General features: G+C 57.7%; 1 protein-coding gene across 1 annotated transcript in view; it reads right to left on the bottom strand.

Moving 5' to 3' along the window:
* Positions 1–3,120: 3,120 nt before the first annotated feature.
* The window catches only part of LOC137467299 (serine/threonine-protein kinase pim-1-like), a gene marked incomplete at its 3' end in the record, with an annotated part of 45,329 nt that continues 34,116 nt past the window's right edge, over positions 3,121–14,333 (bottom strand). The window contains exons 2-6 of the mRNA XM_068178795.1: positions 5,005–5,114; positions 4,786–4,836; positions 4,215–4,581; positions 3,424–3,600; positions 3,121–3,182 (exon numbers count right to left, since the gene is read on the bottom strand). Coding sequence (XP_068034896.1) covers positions 3,121–3,182; positions 3,424–3,600; positions 4,215–4,581; positions 4,786–4,836; positions 5,005–5,114 — 767 coding nt within the window. The remainder of the gene's footprint in view (positions 3,183–3,423; positions 3,601–4,214; positions 4,582–4,785; positions 4,837–5,004; positions 5,115–14,333) is intronic.

The following is a 14,333-nucleotide window of genomic DNA, read 5'->3' as shown; positions in this document are numbered from 1 at the left end:
GACACAAAGTGTTTCTGCTGCTCCCCCTTTGCACAAACCCACAGAGAGCTGGGATTTTTCCAAGTCTCGTCTCTCCATTGGGCCATATTCCCAAAGAACCAGCAGCACATCCTGATGAATACGGCAAGTTACGTGGATGGTTGTCAGCTCCACTTCCTGCCTAGAAATCCTGAAACTGCTTCTAAATGCTGCTCCTTCAGCTCCTGGACACCTTCTCACACAGAGCTGGGAAAAAAAATCCCCTGGCCACCAGCTAAAAGGTGAGTTATGCCAAAGTTGGAGTACTGTGGGAAATCTCTGTCCCTCCCTGTCCTTTTAATGTATCTGTACATGGGGGTGTGCCTGGATGTGTCTTGTGCACAAAGGAAGGAGCGTGCAAGCAACGGGACTGACACTTTCAGTGTCCATGCTATTCCATACCCATGGGCACAGAGACATTATGGAAACCCTGGCACAGACAGGGCCTTCTGTCCATGGGTAGAGACATCCTAGAGCCCCTGGCACACACAGAGCCTTCTGTCCATGGATACAGAGACATCCAAGAGCCCCTGGCACACACAGAGCCTTCTGTCCATGGCTACAGAGACATCCAAGAGCCCCTGGCACACACAGAGCCTTCTGTCCATGGGTACAGAGACATCCAAGAGCCCCTGGCACACACAGGCCTGGCAGCACAGGCTGCTTTCCCCACAGGCTGCAGGAGATGAGAACACAACATTTGCCAACACTGACTGAAAGCCACAGCTCCGGGTGCTCCCCGTGAACCCCAGCTCTGGGACCACTGTCTGCCCCAAGCTTCAGGGGCTGCAGTGGGAGCCCGGCTGGGCTCTGCCCTGGGGCCATCCTGCAGGGACAGCTGCAAACAGGGAGCATTCCCTTGCCACAAAGAGCCAAGCCATGGCTGCAGGGCAGCTGCTCCAGCCCGGAGTGCACTGCTGAGTGCTGTGCTCTGGGGCTGGGGCTCCCCGCACAGGGGACTGGACTGGTGTGCCACAGGAGACAGAGAAGCTGCAGCTTCAGCATAACTGAGGTGGGTGCGTGGGCTGGGAAGAGTGGGGAGGCTCAAGGGGATTCACAGAGCTCATCCTGCTGCAAGGACGAGGAAAAGGGAGTGGGAACTCAGCAGTGAGGACAGCTGAGGGCAGAAGAGGAGCTCTGAATGACACTAAAATCCCACTGGAGCTCTGAGACATTGCTGCTCCTCAGCCAGTGACAGGATGAGTCCCTAAGCCTGGGGCTCGGCCTTCCTCATGGTGAGGGGCACCAAGGAAGGCAACAGTGTGATGGAGACTGCCATGGGCTGGGAACTCACTGGGGGACAAGAGGGAGCAGTTGGGAAGTAAAAGGCAGGTGGGGGAGAGAACAGTTCAGAGAAGGGCTGAGCTACAGCTTGAGCAAGCTGTAAAATGTCATTTGGGGTCATCCCAGATTGATTTCATTTCAGAAGCTATTGAACAAGTTTAATTTTTGGGTGGTGTCATGTTTGCCCTTGAAGGTGTACACTCTGCAAACTTGAGCTGTGTTGCTGAAATGCTCCAGCAGGTCTGTGCTGCAGGTCACCCCATTTCTTCTTTGGCTGATTGCGGCCCGGTGCTGAGCTCCAGCAGAGCCCTGGCAGAGCCCAGAGCAGCCTCAGCACCCGCAGAGCCCGGCTGCAAGGAGAGAAACCAGAAAGCGCCCGTCAGCTGAAGGCTCCTGTCCCCTTGTCCCAGCCGCCCGCAGTGCCCAGGCCATGCTGGCCGTGCCCAGAGCTGTGCCCAGAGCTGCCCATCCCTGCTGCCTTTGGGAGCAGAGCAGGAGGGCAGGGCATGTGCCCAGCCTGCAGCCGGCCACGGCACATCCAGCCCTCAGCAGCTGCCCAGAGCAGGATGCTCCTGTGCTCGCTGCCATCTCCCCAAAGCTCTGATCCCACCATGCCAAGCAGACAGGACCCACCTCACGCCATCCCTCGCTGGAAGAAAAGCTGGTCCCAAACGATGTCCTCATCCTTCTCCAAGGGCACGGCCCATCCACGCCACAGCTGCTCCCAAGCACTTCCCCATCCAGACTGGACCCCACCTGGAACGCTTCCTCTAGAAAAACACACAACAAATTATTGAAAATAGATTACAGACAAAAAGGGGAACAAGAAAAAAGGTCAAAAATCTTATCTCTGTCAGGGGCTAAGGAAGGCCCAACCCCTGCAGGCCAGGGAAAAACCCACCCACAGGTGAGGGAAGCCCAGGCTGTCTCCCTTCCCCCCTGCACTGCCCCCCAAAATAACGGTGATCCCAAAGCAAACAGGGGCAGTGGAGCAGCCCAAGCCCTTCCTTGCCTGCAAAGCAAAGCAGCCCCTGCACAGGTTCTGGAGTCCCACCTCTGCTCCCACCATGGGGGTTTCTTTGTGTCGGGCTGGCTGCCCCAGCCCCAGCCCGGGGCACGGTGGGTGCTGGGGCTGTTGGCAGGGCCAGGAGCCCACTCCCATTTCATCAGCACCCCAGCCCATCCCCCTAGCCCTGCCAAAAGCAGCCTGGCAGCCGACTGAAGGATCAGCTGCATCTGCCCCAGCAATGGGGGAACCTTTGGTTCCCGGCCAGGCTGTGCAATGCCCAAATCTGGGAGCATCCCCCTGCGTGTGGACTCACCTTCAAATTCCCTGTGGAGCCTGGCTTTGGAGAAGGTGTCAGAATCAAGGTCCATCATCCTCAGCTGCCGGTGACCAGGTGGAGGAAGAGGTTGTCATCCTTGATGTCATCCTCCGTGTCCCCAGCAGCAGCAGCCCCACCTGGTACAGCTTCTCCAGGGGCTCCTTCTCCTTCCCTGGGGTGAGCCCAGGCTGTCTGGGTTCTGCCCAGGGCCCCAGCTGTCAGGGAACCAGGACAAGCAAAACCAGTTCGGATGGTGGCCACCAGTGCTGGGCAGAGCAGCTCAGCTCCAGCACAAGGGCTGCGTGTTCCCATCTGATGACCCCTGGGCAGTGACACAGGCTGGACAAAACCAGTCTGGTTGGCTTTGCCACTGATTGCCAGGACATGTGTGGAGCTGTTACCTGCCAGGCCCCTGGATCCAACTGTGCACGTGGAGCTCTCCCATCTTCTAGGGCAGAAGACCACCCTGCACCCATGGATCACGGAAAAGCTCTTCTAAGGATGGCCTGTCCAAGGGCTGCATGGACAAACACCTCTTAATGAGATCCTGGCACTCTGGGGAAACAAACCAGAAATCACCAGTCAGTTGGAGAAGTTGCCCCCCTGTTCCCATGCCCAGGCCATGCTGGGTGTGCCCAGAGCTGGGCCTAAACTTCCCCATGGATTCGGTGTTTGGAGGAGAGCAGGAGAGCAGGACATGTGCCACCTCCTCAGCAGCTGCCAGAGCAGGATGCTCATGAGCTGCTACTGTCTCCCAGCACTGGTATTGCCCCCGTGGCCAGAGATGAGGACCCACCTTGAGAGAGCCGTCGTGGGAACAAGATCCGCCCCCAGATGATCTCCTGGCCCCTCCTGAACGGGTGCTTCCCCATGACCAGGTGGTACAGCAGGAGGCCCAGGGACCAGATCGTCGCTGCCTCGCCGTGGTAGCGTTGGTGCTGGATCCACTCTGGTGGGCTGTAGGACAGGGTTCCTGTGGAACACAGACAGAGTTCATCAGGGGGACGCTGAGGCTCCCAGAGCCTGGCCCCAGCACCCCATGGCATGTGGGGGCTGCCCCAGTGGCACACAGGGTGACTGCTGCCCTCTCACCAGCACCTGGGAATTGTGTACAGACTTGGGGCTGGAAAAGAAGCCACTGGTGTTGGAAGAGGGCAGCAGAAATCCTGGGAAGGCCCAACCGTGACACACAAAAGCAAAACTCATCCAGTGGTTGAGAAAGCCCGCTCTACTCCCCACCTGCACGGCCCCCCAAAAATGTTAACCAGTCAAGGCAAACAATGGGAGCAGAGCAGTCCAAGCCCTTCTCGCCTGCACACCAAACCATCCAGGGCACAGGGTCAGACGCCCCTCTCTGCTACCCCCACTGGGGTTTTTGTCAGGCTGGCTGCCCCAGCTCCAGCCTTAGCCCAGGCCACAGTGGGTGCTGAAGGCTGTCGGCAGGGCTGGAGCAGGCCCCCCTCACACCCCCACCCAAATCAGCTTGGCTCCAGCATTAATCCCATCCTGGCTGCAATAGGGGGAGCCCCGGGGCTGCACCCCAGCTGGGCCATGAGATGCCCAGGAGCATCCCCAGGCAGAGCTCACCTGCAAACTGGGTGTAGGCTGTGTCTTGGAGGAAGGCGCCACAGCCAAAGTCAATCAGTTTCAGCTGCCCGGTGGCCAGGTCGAGCAGGATGTTCTCAGGCTTGATGTCCCTGTGCAGGACCCCGCAGCTGGTGCAGTGCCGCACGGCCTCCAGCACCTGGCGGAACAGCCCCCGCGCCTCCTCCTCCGGCAGGAACCTCCGCTCCGCCAGGAAACCTGACAGCTCCTGGCACCGCTCCGGACGCTCCAGCACCAGCACGACGCTGTCAGGGAGCTCAAGCCACTCCAGGAGCTGAATGAAACCAGTGCAGCCAGAGGACACCTTGTCCAGCAGCACGACCTCCAGGGGTGCGCTGGTGCCGTCGGGCTGCGGGAGGAGCGCGATGCCGTCAGTGGGGCTGAGGCCGTGCCAGGGCTGGGGAACCCCTCAGCCAGCCCGGGATGCTCTGCATGCCCCGCTCAGCCCATGCCCGCTCTCCCTGCAGGGCTCCCGGCGGCTCCCACCCTGCCGGGCCCCGGCTCCTCGCCACCCGGCACGGCCCGGCTTCTGCCGCTGGCCCCGCTCACTCACCAGCTCGCCCCAGTGCCGGACGCGGTTCCGTGGCACCCTTTTGATGGCCACCTGCGAGCAAGGGAGAGCAGTGGGTTGAGCGCACCACCCGCCCCGCCCAGCCCCATCCTCCTCCTCCTCCGCCCCCTCCTCCTCCTCCTCCTTCCCCCTCCTCCTCCTGCTAATCCTCCTCCTCCTCTGCCCCCTTCTCCTGCGCCCGCCGCCGGCCCCGCCGCTCACCGGGGCGCCGTCCGAGAGCCGCGTGGCCGCGAAGACGCTGCCGAAGCCGCCGCTGCCCGGCAGCGAACCCAGCCGGTACCGCTCCTGCAGGGCCTCCTCCTGCGCCTTCCCTGCGGGCGGGACGGGGCTGTCAGCGCTCAGCCCGGGGCCAGTAGCGGCCCCCGAGCGCCCCCCGAGCGCCCCGGGCCGGCCCTCCCCAGGCGTTCTGTCCCTGGAACGGGACAGCGGCGGCTCGGGGCCGACGGCCGCGCTGCCGAGCGGCGGAGCTCGGGCCGGGGAAGCCGCAGCGCGGGCGGCGGGAGCGGCCGCGCCGCCTGTGTCCTCCGCGGGGCCTGGGAGGAGCCGGGGCCGGGGCCGGGACTGGAGCCCACGTCGGGGCCGGGGCCGGGCTCGGGCCAGGCGGAGCCAGAGGGCGGCGGTGCCGCCCCAGCCCCAGGCACTGATGCCCGCCCAGCAGCGCCACCGCCAGCACGGCCAGAGCCGGGCGGAGACGAGACCCCGGCGGGACGGCCGGGGACAGGGACGGGGCCGGGGCCGGGAACTGGGACGGGGCCGGGGCAGACCCGCCCGGGGCTGGGGGCGGGCTGGGGACATGGCCCGGCCGGGAATGGGGAGAGAGAGATTGGGAGAGGAGGGGACAGCGGGAAAGGGAGAGGAGAATCAAGAGGAATGCGACAAAATCGCTGCTTTGTCTGCTTTCGCTGCTGCAGCCGCTGCCGCTGCCGCTGCTGCTGCTGCTGCCGCTGCAACTGAAGCTCCGGGGCCGTTTGTCCCCGTGTCCGTTTTTCCGTTGCCCGCTCGCCCCCGCGCCCAGCCCCCCGCTCCCCAGGGGCAGCCCCTGAGCCTGTCCAAACACGGGAACTTTGCCCTGGTCAGCCCAGACTCAGAGTCTGGACTCCTGCACAGGGGAACAGGAATCCCCTTGAGCGCTGCTGTGCATTGTCCCCGCTGAGGATCAAACCCTAGGGGAGCACATTCCCTGAATGCTGAATTTGTACCTGACCCAAGGGCTGCACTTAGTCTCCATCACTGCTTTCCAAGTAAACCAGGGGAAGGCAAAAACTGTGTGTAGCTCATGGTATTTTACAGTGTCTAAAACTTGCCATGTCATGGATCTTAGAGCTGAGATCTATTTGGATTAAGGGGATGGAGAAGCAGTGCAACATGGAAAAGGGGAGCATAAAAATAAACAGAGAAAAACATCTTGGATTGTTTCTTTCCATTTTCATTTCATTTCCTAAAAGCTGTTTCAGTTTTCCCAGAATCTTCTCCACACTCCTGTTTGCTCTTTCCAAGAACCTTTCCTGGAGAACGAGGTGCAGCTTCTGTCACAAGATGTGCCACCAGCTGCAGCTTCTCTAGGCTTTCCACACCTTGTGTGCAGCTCAACTCTTGCAGCACAGCAGGAGAAATGTTTGAAGAACTTGACAGCTTGTTCTTTCTTTTCCTTGTGGGCTGGGCAGTTGTGCCATTGGTAAGGTTTTCATTGTTACTGTTCTGCCCTAAGAAACCATGACGGGCTACCAGGAATTGTCAGGGAATCCAAGCCTGACTGAATGCAGAGAAAGAATCTGCAGAGCCTGCATCCAGAAATGGAGAGCTGTGTGATAATCATTGCAACATCGCCATGGGCATCTTGAAAGTGATCTAGAAGATGAAAATGCTCTGACAGAGGGCATGTGTTTCTGAGTTCAGTGTAGAGGATTCCACATCTAGTGCATTGGTTCATAAATCAAGAGTTCAATCAGTTCATGGAAAGCACCAGAACAAGCTGGACCTCTCAGCCTTAAACACTTCAGTTGTTCAGGGACCCAAAAATGTTCCATAGAAAGAGCATTAGAAGGAGAGGAAAGAGACAGAGAGACAGAGAGACAGAAGCTCCACAGATAGACACACATGTGGCTCCCAGCTCCTGGGGTTCCAGTGTGGGTGAGACACAAGCCCCAGGAGAAGGCAGAGTCCATAGCAGGGGCTGACCTTGTGCTCCTTGGTTTTAAGCCCCTGGGCCTTTGTGGGCCTCCCCCCAGCTGGGATTTGTGATTGCTCGGGCGTTCAGAGCCGGGTTAGCGCTGTCCCAGCTGTGGGACTGATTGACAGCTCAACCCAAGGTGTCTCGGGACACTGATCTCATCCAGCCTCTGACAGTGACCATGGTGACACTGGGGAACCTCATGGAACAGTGGGTCAGTGTGACAATGCAGGTCCAAGGACACCATGGTGATATCCAGGTTTGCTCAGCACCAGAGACACCTTTGCCTTGTTTGTCCCCAGCTGTCATCACTGCCTCCAGTGTTCTGCTCTAACTGGAACCCGGGGACACTTTCACATGAGTTGTGTCCCTCAGTGGGACCCATTAAAAGTTAAAGAAAGTCTGGACTTTGAATCTGACTTTGAGTTCTTGAGAAGTTCTTTGAGCACACTCTGAGGTCTGGGTCTGATGCAAAGAGCACCAAAGCCCCAGAGGGTCATTAACGTCCTGGTGCTGTGTCTGTGCTGCTGAGCTGGGCCAGGCTCCTGGCCCAGAGGCAGCTCCTGGCAAGGGCAGCGCTGCAGAGAGACAGCTGTGGCCAGGAGCAGCTCCTGTGCACAGCCCAGCAGGGCTGGGGCACTGCCAGGGCATCGCAGGGACACGAGCAGGGCGCAGACAGAGCTCACAGGGGCTCAGCACTGGCAGGGGCTGTGGGGTGTCCCAGAGGGGGCTGTGTCACAGCAGCGCCTCTGTGGCTGTGTCACGGAGGCACAGAGCAGCTGTGATGTCAGAGGGGGGCTGTGTGACAGCACAGCGTGGCTTGTGTGAGGTCACAGACTGGGCTATGACATCACAGAGCGTGTTGTGTGAGGTCATCAAGCAGCTATGGCATGATAGAGGGGACAGTGTGACATCAGAGAGCAGGCTGTGACATCATGGCATGGCTGTATGACATCATAGAGCGGGCAGTGAGGTCAAAGTGTGTGCTGTGACATCACTGAGTGGCAGTATGACATCACAGGGAGGGTTTTGTGACATCACTGAGGGGCTTGTGACATCACACAGCAGGGTGTGACATCATAGTGTGAGGCCATAGGGCAGACTCTGCCGTCATGTAGAGAGTGGCTCTGTGACATCAGAGTGTGGGTTGTGACATCACCAAGTTGGCTGTGTGACATCATAGAGCAGGCTATGACATCATGGAACAGACTGTGATGTCACAGGATGACTTTGTGACGTCATAGTACAGGGTGAATTTCTGACATCACAGAATCTTCTGTAACAGCACAGCTTTTTGACATCACAGAGTGACATCGCAGAGTTGGGCCTATGACATCACAAGGGAGCTATGTGGCATCCAAGAGTGGGTTGTGACACCCCAGGGGCTGTGTGACATCACAGGGGCTGTGTGAGGTCACTGGGGAGGTGACTCTGCCCCAGCCCCCCCTCCCAGTTCCCCCAGAGAAGTCCAACGCTGCTCGTGCACAGCGGGGTCCCCTGTCCCCCCGGGTCCCCCCGCCCCCGGCGCCGCAGCCTCCCCCAGAGGATGTTCCACGAGATCGAGCCCAGAGCCTGACACAGGGCCATGGGGGGCGGGACAGGGGACAGGGACCCCCCGGCAGCGTCCCCGTGTCCCCCAGGGCCAGAGCCTGGCCCAGGGCTCCTTCACCCTGTTGCCAACGAGGGCTTGAGAGCGCTGAAAAAATCCCCAGCAAGGGAGCAGCAAAAACCAGATTTAATATTGAGCAACAGCACCACAAAGTTCCTTGGCAAGAGTCACTCTGCTCCTGACTGGACACTTCAGGCACAAAACAGGAAACAAAGCAACAACAAAACCAAACAGAATCCAGGCAATTAAATCAGAAATAAACCGAGAACTGGGGCTTTCATTCCTATGGAAAAGAACTGTCCTTCTTCCTGCAGATGCCCGTGGCCACAACTGGGATTTCACCTCCAACACTGCCAGTTGTGACAGACTGGAGGAGATTGTGGGCTGGAAACATTTTGTGTGTGGGGGAGGAAGGGGCAGGTCCAGCCTTGCCCTGCCCTGGAACCCCATGTCACACAGCCCCTGTGGTGTCATACAACCTCCTGTGATGTCACACAGCCACCTCTGATGTCACACAGCCCCTGTGATGTCACACAGCTGCCCTGTAATGTCACACAGCCCACTCGGAGATGTAACAGGCCACCTGTGATTTCATACAGGTGCCCTGTGATGTCACAGCCTGCTCTTTGAGGTCCCAGTGTGCTCTGTGATGTCACAACATCTGCCCTGTGATGTCACAGCCCAGGCTGTGATGTCACAGCCACCCTGTGATGTCACAGCCAGCTCTATGATGGCACAGCTACCTTTGTGATGTTATGCAGCCTCGCTGTGATGTCACAGCCTGCCCTGTGATTTCACAGTCAGCTCTGTGATGTCACAACCCACTCTCTATTGTCTCAGCCTTCTCTGTGGCATCACACCGCTGCTCTGTGATGTCACAGAGCCCTTTTCTATGATGGCTGAGTCTTCTCTGTGGCCTCACAGCCCATTCTGTGATGTCACACAGCCAGCCTGTAATGTCACAGCCAACTTTGTGACATCACAACCTCCTCTGTGATGTCACAGCCTGCTCTGTGATGTCACAGCCTGCTCTGTGATGGCAGAACTCACTTAACATGTCACACAGCACCTCTGTGGTCACACAGACCCACTGTGTGATGTCACAACACCTTCAGTGATGGAACACAGCCACCCTATAATGTCACAGCACACTCTTTGTCCTCACAGCTTGCTCTGCTCTGTGATGTCATACAGGCATGCTCTGATGTCACAGCCTGCTCTGTGATGTCGCATAATAAACCAGTGATGTCACAGCCAACTATATGATGCCACAACCTGGTCTGTGATGTCACACAATGACAGAATCACAGAATTGCTGGGTTGGAAGAGACCTTTAAGGTCATCAAGTCCAACCCATGCCCTAACACCACCTCAGCTAAACCATGGCACCGAGTGCCACATCCAGTCTTTTTTTAAACACATCCCATGATGGTGACTCCACCACCTCCCTGGACAGACAAGTCCAGTAATTTATCACCCTTTCCATAAAAAACTTTTTTCCTAATCTCTGACCTAAATTTCCCTTGGTGCAGCTTAAGACTGTGTCCTCTTGTTCAGTCAGTTGCTGTGAGGAGAAAGAGACCGACCCCCACCCGACTGCAACCACCTTTCAGAGAGTGTAGAGAGTGATAATGTCACCTCTGAGTCTTCTCCAAGCTAAACAACCCCAGCTCCCTCAGGCATTCCTCACAGGACTTGTGTTCCAGACCCCTCACCAGCCTTGTTGTCCTTCTTTGGACACGCTCCAGCCCCTCCATGTCCTTCCCAAATTGGGGAGCCCAGAACTGGACACGGCACTCGAGGTAGGGTGCCAGTACAGGGGAGGAATGCCAAGCACAGCAGTGCCAAGTACAGGGGAAGAATGACCTCTCTGCTCCTGCTGGCCACACCATTCCTGATCCAGGCCAGGAGCCATTGGCCTTCTTGGCCACCAGGGCACACTGCTGGCTCATGTTCAGCCTGCTGTCGACCAGTGGCCCCAGGTCCCTTTCTGCCTGGGCACTGTCCAGCCACGCCGACCCCAGCCTAGAGCAGTGCAGGGGGTTATTGTGGCCAAAATGCAGGACTGGGCACTTGGATTTATTAAACTTCATCCTATTGGATTCTACCCATCCATCCAACTGTTCCAGGTGTCCCTGCAGAGCCCTCCTGCCTTCCAACAGATGGACACGTGCTCCCAGCTTAGTGTCATCTGCAGATTTACCAATGAAAGCCTCAATGCCCTCATCCATGTGGTCAATAAAAATATTGAACAGAGCTGGCCCAGCACAGAGCCCTGAGGGACAGCACTGGTGACTGTCCCCAGCTGGATGCAGCACTGCTCACCACCACTCTCTGGGCCGGCCATCCAGCCAGTTCTGAACCCAGCACAGAGTGCTCCTGGCCCAGCCGTGGGCTGCAGCTTTTCCAGGAGTGTGCTGTGGGGGACAGTGCCAAAGGCCTTGCTGGAGTCCAAACAGACACATCCACAGCCTGTCCTGCATCCACCAGGAGGGTCACCTGGTCATGAAAGGAGACCAGGTTGGTCAAACACGACCTAGCCCTCCTAAACTCCTGCTGGCTGGGTCTGACACCCTGGCCATCTGTCACGATCTGCTTGTGCGGGGTGTCGTGATGGTTCTTTTCACCAATCCCAAAAGTGCAAAACGGCAAACAGCAAGAGACTATCAGTTAATCACAACAAATGCGCCTTTATTAAGGGCCAAAACAGTAAATGCGATAGTGGGGATCAGAAAGGAGATAAAAGGATAGAGAGAGAGAGAGAGAGAGAAAAGAGGGGGATAGGAATAGCTACCAACACAGGCGAGATCCTCACAGTTATAGTCCACAGAGGAAAGAGGGGGGAACATGCTGGACAATGAGAGTCTCTTGTGATTGCTGTGGGGGAACAGGTGAGTCCACTGAAACCACCAAGGCAGGACGAACACAATGAAGAATAAGTCCGTTGGAATTACTGAAGAAGAACAGGTCGTGTCATTAGTGGTTTCCCCTCTCCCTGTGGGAGGGGTCTCAGTCTCAGTCCTTGGGAGGAGGGTTTTCCATCTCCGTCCGTCTGTCACAGTGGTCACGGGGCAGATGAGAGGTCTTCAGTGAGAGATGATTAGGGTCACCCTAAAAGTTCATTCAGATTCAGGAGGAGAGTGGGCAAATATGCAGTAGGCCGTTCCTTGGTGGCTTCATGCCAAGTCCTTGCCAATTCCTTGCCAACTCCTTGCCAGGCCTTGTTCGGAACAGCTAACGTAACGGTACAGCAACTGCACCTGCACTGCCGCTCTCTCCAAGCCGGTACTGTAATGGGGGAAGGGGTTTTTGCTTGTGGCAACCGGTAGGCAAATGTGGGGGCTTCAGACGGCCTCTTACACCTTCCCCGAGCTGTCTGCAGAGCAATCCACATCAGCCCAGGCCGGGCTGGTCAGTGGCCGGACAGTTCCATTGACTGGACGCGGCTCTGGACGCTTCCCTTGGAGCGACTCCAGGGAGGGAACGCTGGGGCTGTCACCACTGGGGTGCCACAGACAAGGGAACGCTGGGGCTGTCACCCTGGGGTGTCACAGACAGGGGAAAGCTGGGGCTGTCACCGCTGGGGTGTCACAGGCAGGGGACGCTGGGGCTGTCACCGCTGGGGTGTCACAGACAGGGGAGCGCTGGGGCTGTCACTTCTGGGTGTCACAGACAGGGGAACACTGGGGCTGCCCCGCTCCTGCCCTGTCCCCAGCAGCTCTGCCAGCGCCTCGAAGGGACACAAAGGCTGATCCAAAGGGTGAGAATTTAAGAAGGGGCTGAGCTGAGAGGGACCCATTGGGATCATCAAGTCCAGCCCCCAGCCCTGCACAGACGCCCCAACAATCGCAGCCCGTGAAGCTCCGGGAGCGGGGTCCAACGGCTCCTGGAACTCCAACAGCCTCTGGGCTATGCCCATTCCTTGTGGAGCCTGGGCAGTGCCTGAGCCCCCTCTGGGGGAAGAAGCTTTTGCTGATCTCCAGCCCAGCCCTGCCCTGGCCCAGCTCCAGCCGTTCCCTTGGGTCTTGTCCCTGCTCACCTGGGCAGAGATCAGAACTTGCCCACAGAAGCTGTGGCTGCCCCTGGATCCCTGGCAGTGTCCAAGGCCAGGTTGGACAGGGCTTTGACCAGCCTGGGATAGTGGAAGGGGGCATGGAAGGAGATGAACTTGAAGGTCTTTTCCAAGCCAAGCCCTTCTGTGATTCTGTGATTTTGGGGGAGATGCTGAAGCTCTGTCTCGGCTTTATCTCACCCAGAGTCTGGACCCAGCAGCAGCCATGGGTGGGATCATCTCCTCCTCCCTCTCCCTGTGGCTGGAACTCACCCAATGGCAGCAACTGAATAATATCCCTCACGGGGCAGTGAGTGCCAGAAAGGAGCGTTGCTCCTCGGGGAAACACAATGTCCTTGGACTTCAGCAGAGCGTTGAAATGGGCCCCCTCGAGCACCTCAGCCCCACTGAAATCTCCTCTTAGTGGACTCAGCCCCAGAGATCTCCCAGTGCAGCTGCAGAGGAGTCGCTGTCAGGAGGAGGGACAATTATCAAAAGCTGATGTAGATCAAAACAAGCTCTGGCACCATTCCACATTTTTGTTTGCCACTGGGAAATAAATACAGATGTCCCCATGCCACAATCTCAGTCCCCCCAGGGTTCCTGGGTTTGGTTTTATCCCCTGGTATGGAGACACGGGAGCTCTCCCAGCTGGACAGGGTGTCAGGAATCCCTTCCTGAGCTTGACACCCTTGGAGAGGGTGGACAAGGAGGTTCCTTGCTGAGGGAGACTGTGCGGGTTTTGGAAACAGGCCAGACCTAGAGAAGGCTCCTTCTACAGCTCCTCAGCACCTGGTAATCCCATGTCTTTATTTGTGTGACTGTCTTGTCAGGGCAGGGAGAGGAAGAGAGGAGCCTCCTTGGGGCAGGGAGAGGAGGCAGAGACACCAAAAGCAGGAGTCCCAAAGGGATCTGGGCAGCTCATGATCCAATGGCTGCAGTAGGTGTGCCATTCCTAAATCCAGTTTGGGAGAGTCACGGCCGTGTTACTGTGTAAGCTCTGAGGTATCTGCTGGTGGGAGATGCTCAGGTTCATCCTGTTTGCATCCCCAGTTCCTGCTGAGCCGGTTTTAAACAGCGCCAGGGGATGCTCCTGGCACTGACCCTGGCATGGCTCAGGGTGCTCCCAGGTGCCTCAGGCTGCTGTGACACCGCTGCACACGGGAGGCAAGAGTGGCAGGGGCTGTGCTGAAAGGAGATTGTGGGCTGGAAACATTTTGTGTGTGGGGGAGGAAGGGGCAGGTCCAGCCTTGCCCTGCCCTGGAACCCCAGCCCTGCCCTGCCCTGGAACCCCAATCCCCCCAGGGCCTCTATCCCAGCCCAGCAGTGTCTGCCAGTCCCTGGCACAGCACAGGCAATGCTCCACAGCCACCTCTGGAGCCCCCAGCCCAGCTCCTGAGTGACCAAATGACCCCAAGTCCCACCTGGGGGAAGGGCCCAGGAAGAACAAGGGATATTTAAGGCTGAGCACAAGGCGAGCACACATCTTGACCCTACCTCCTCTTGGAATTCCGATCTGAACAGTGCTGGAATCCAGGAGTTGGTAGCTCTGTGTGTGCTTCTCCAAATCTTTTTCATCATTCTCTATTTCTGTCTCTCGTTCTTTTATTTCTGACTTCTTGAAAATGTTGAGCAACTTAAAACTCAGATGGCTTAGAGTTTGTGAAGTTGAATGGACCAATATACAGCTTTGAGAAGTG

The sequence above is a fragment of the Anomalospiza imberbis genome, unplaced genomic scaffold (genome assembly GCF_031753505.1).
Source record: "Anomalospiza imberbis isolate Cuckoo-Finch-1a 21T00152 unplaced genomic scaffold, ASM3175350v1 scaffold_58, whole genome shotgun sequence".
Lineage (NCBI taxonomy): Eukaryota > Metazoa > Chordata > Aves > Passeriformes > Viduidae > Anomalospiza > Anomalospiza imberbis.
The sequence above is the reverse complement of the archived record's forward strand: the minus strand, read 5'-3'. Positions and strand labels throughout refer to the sequence as shown.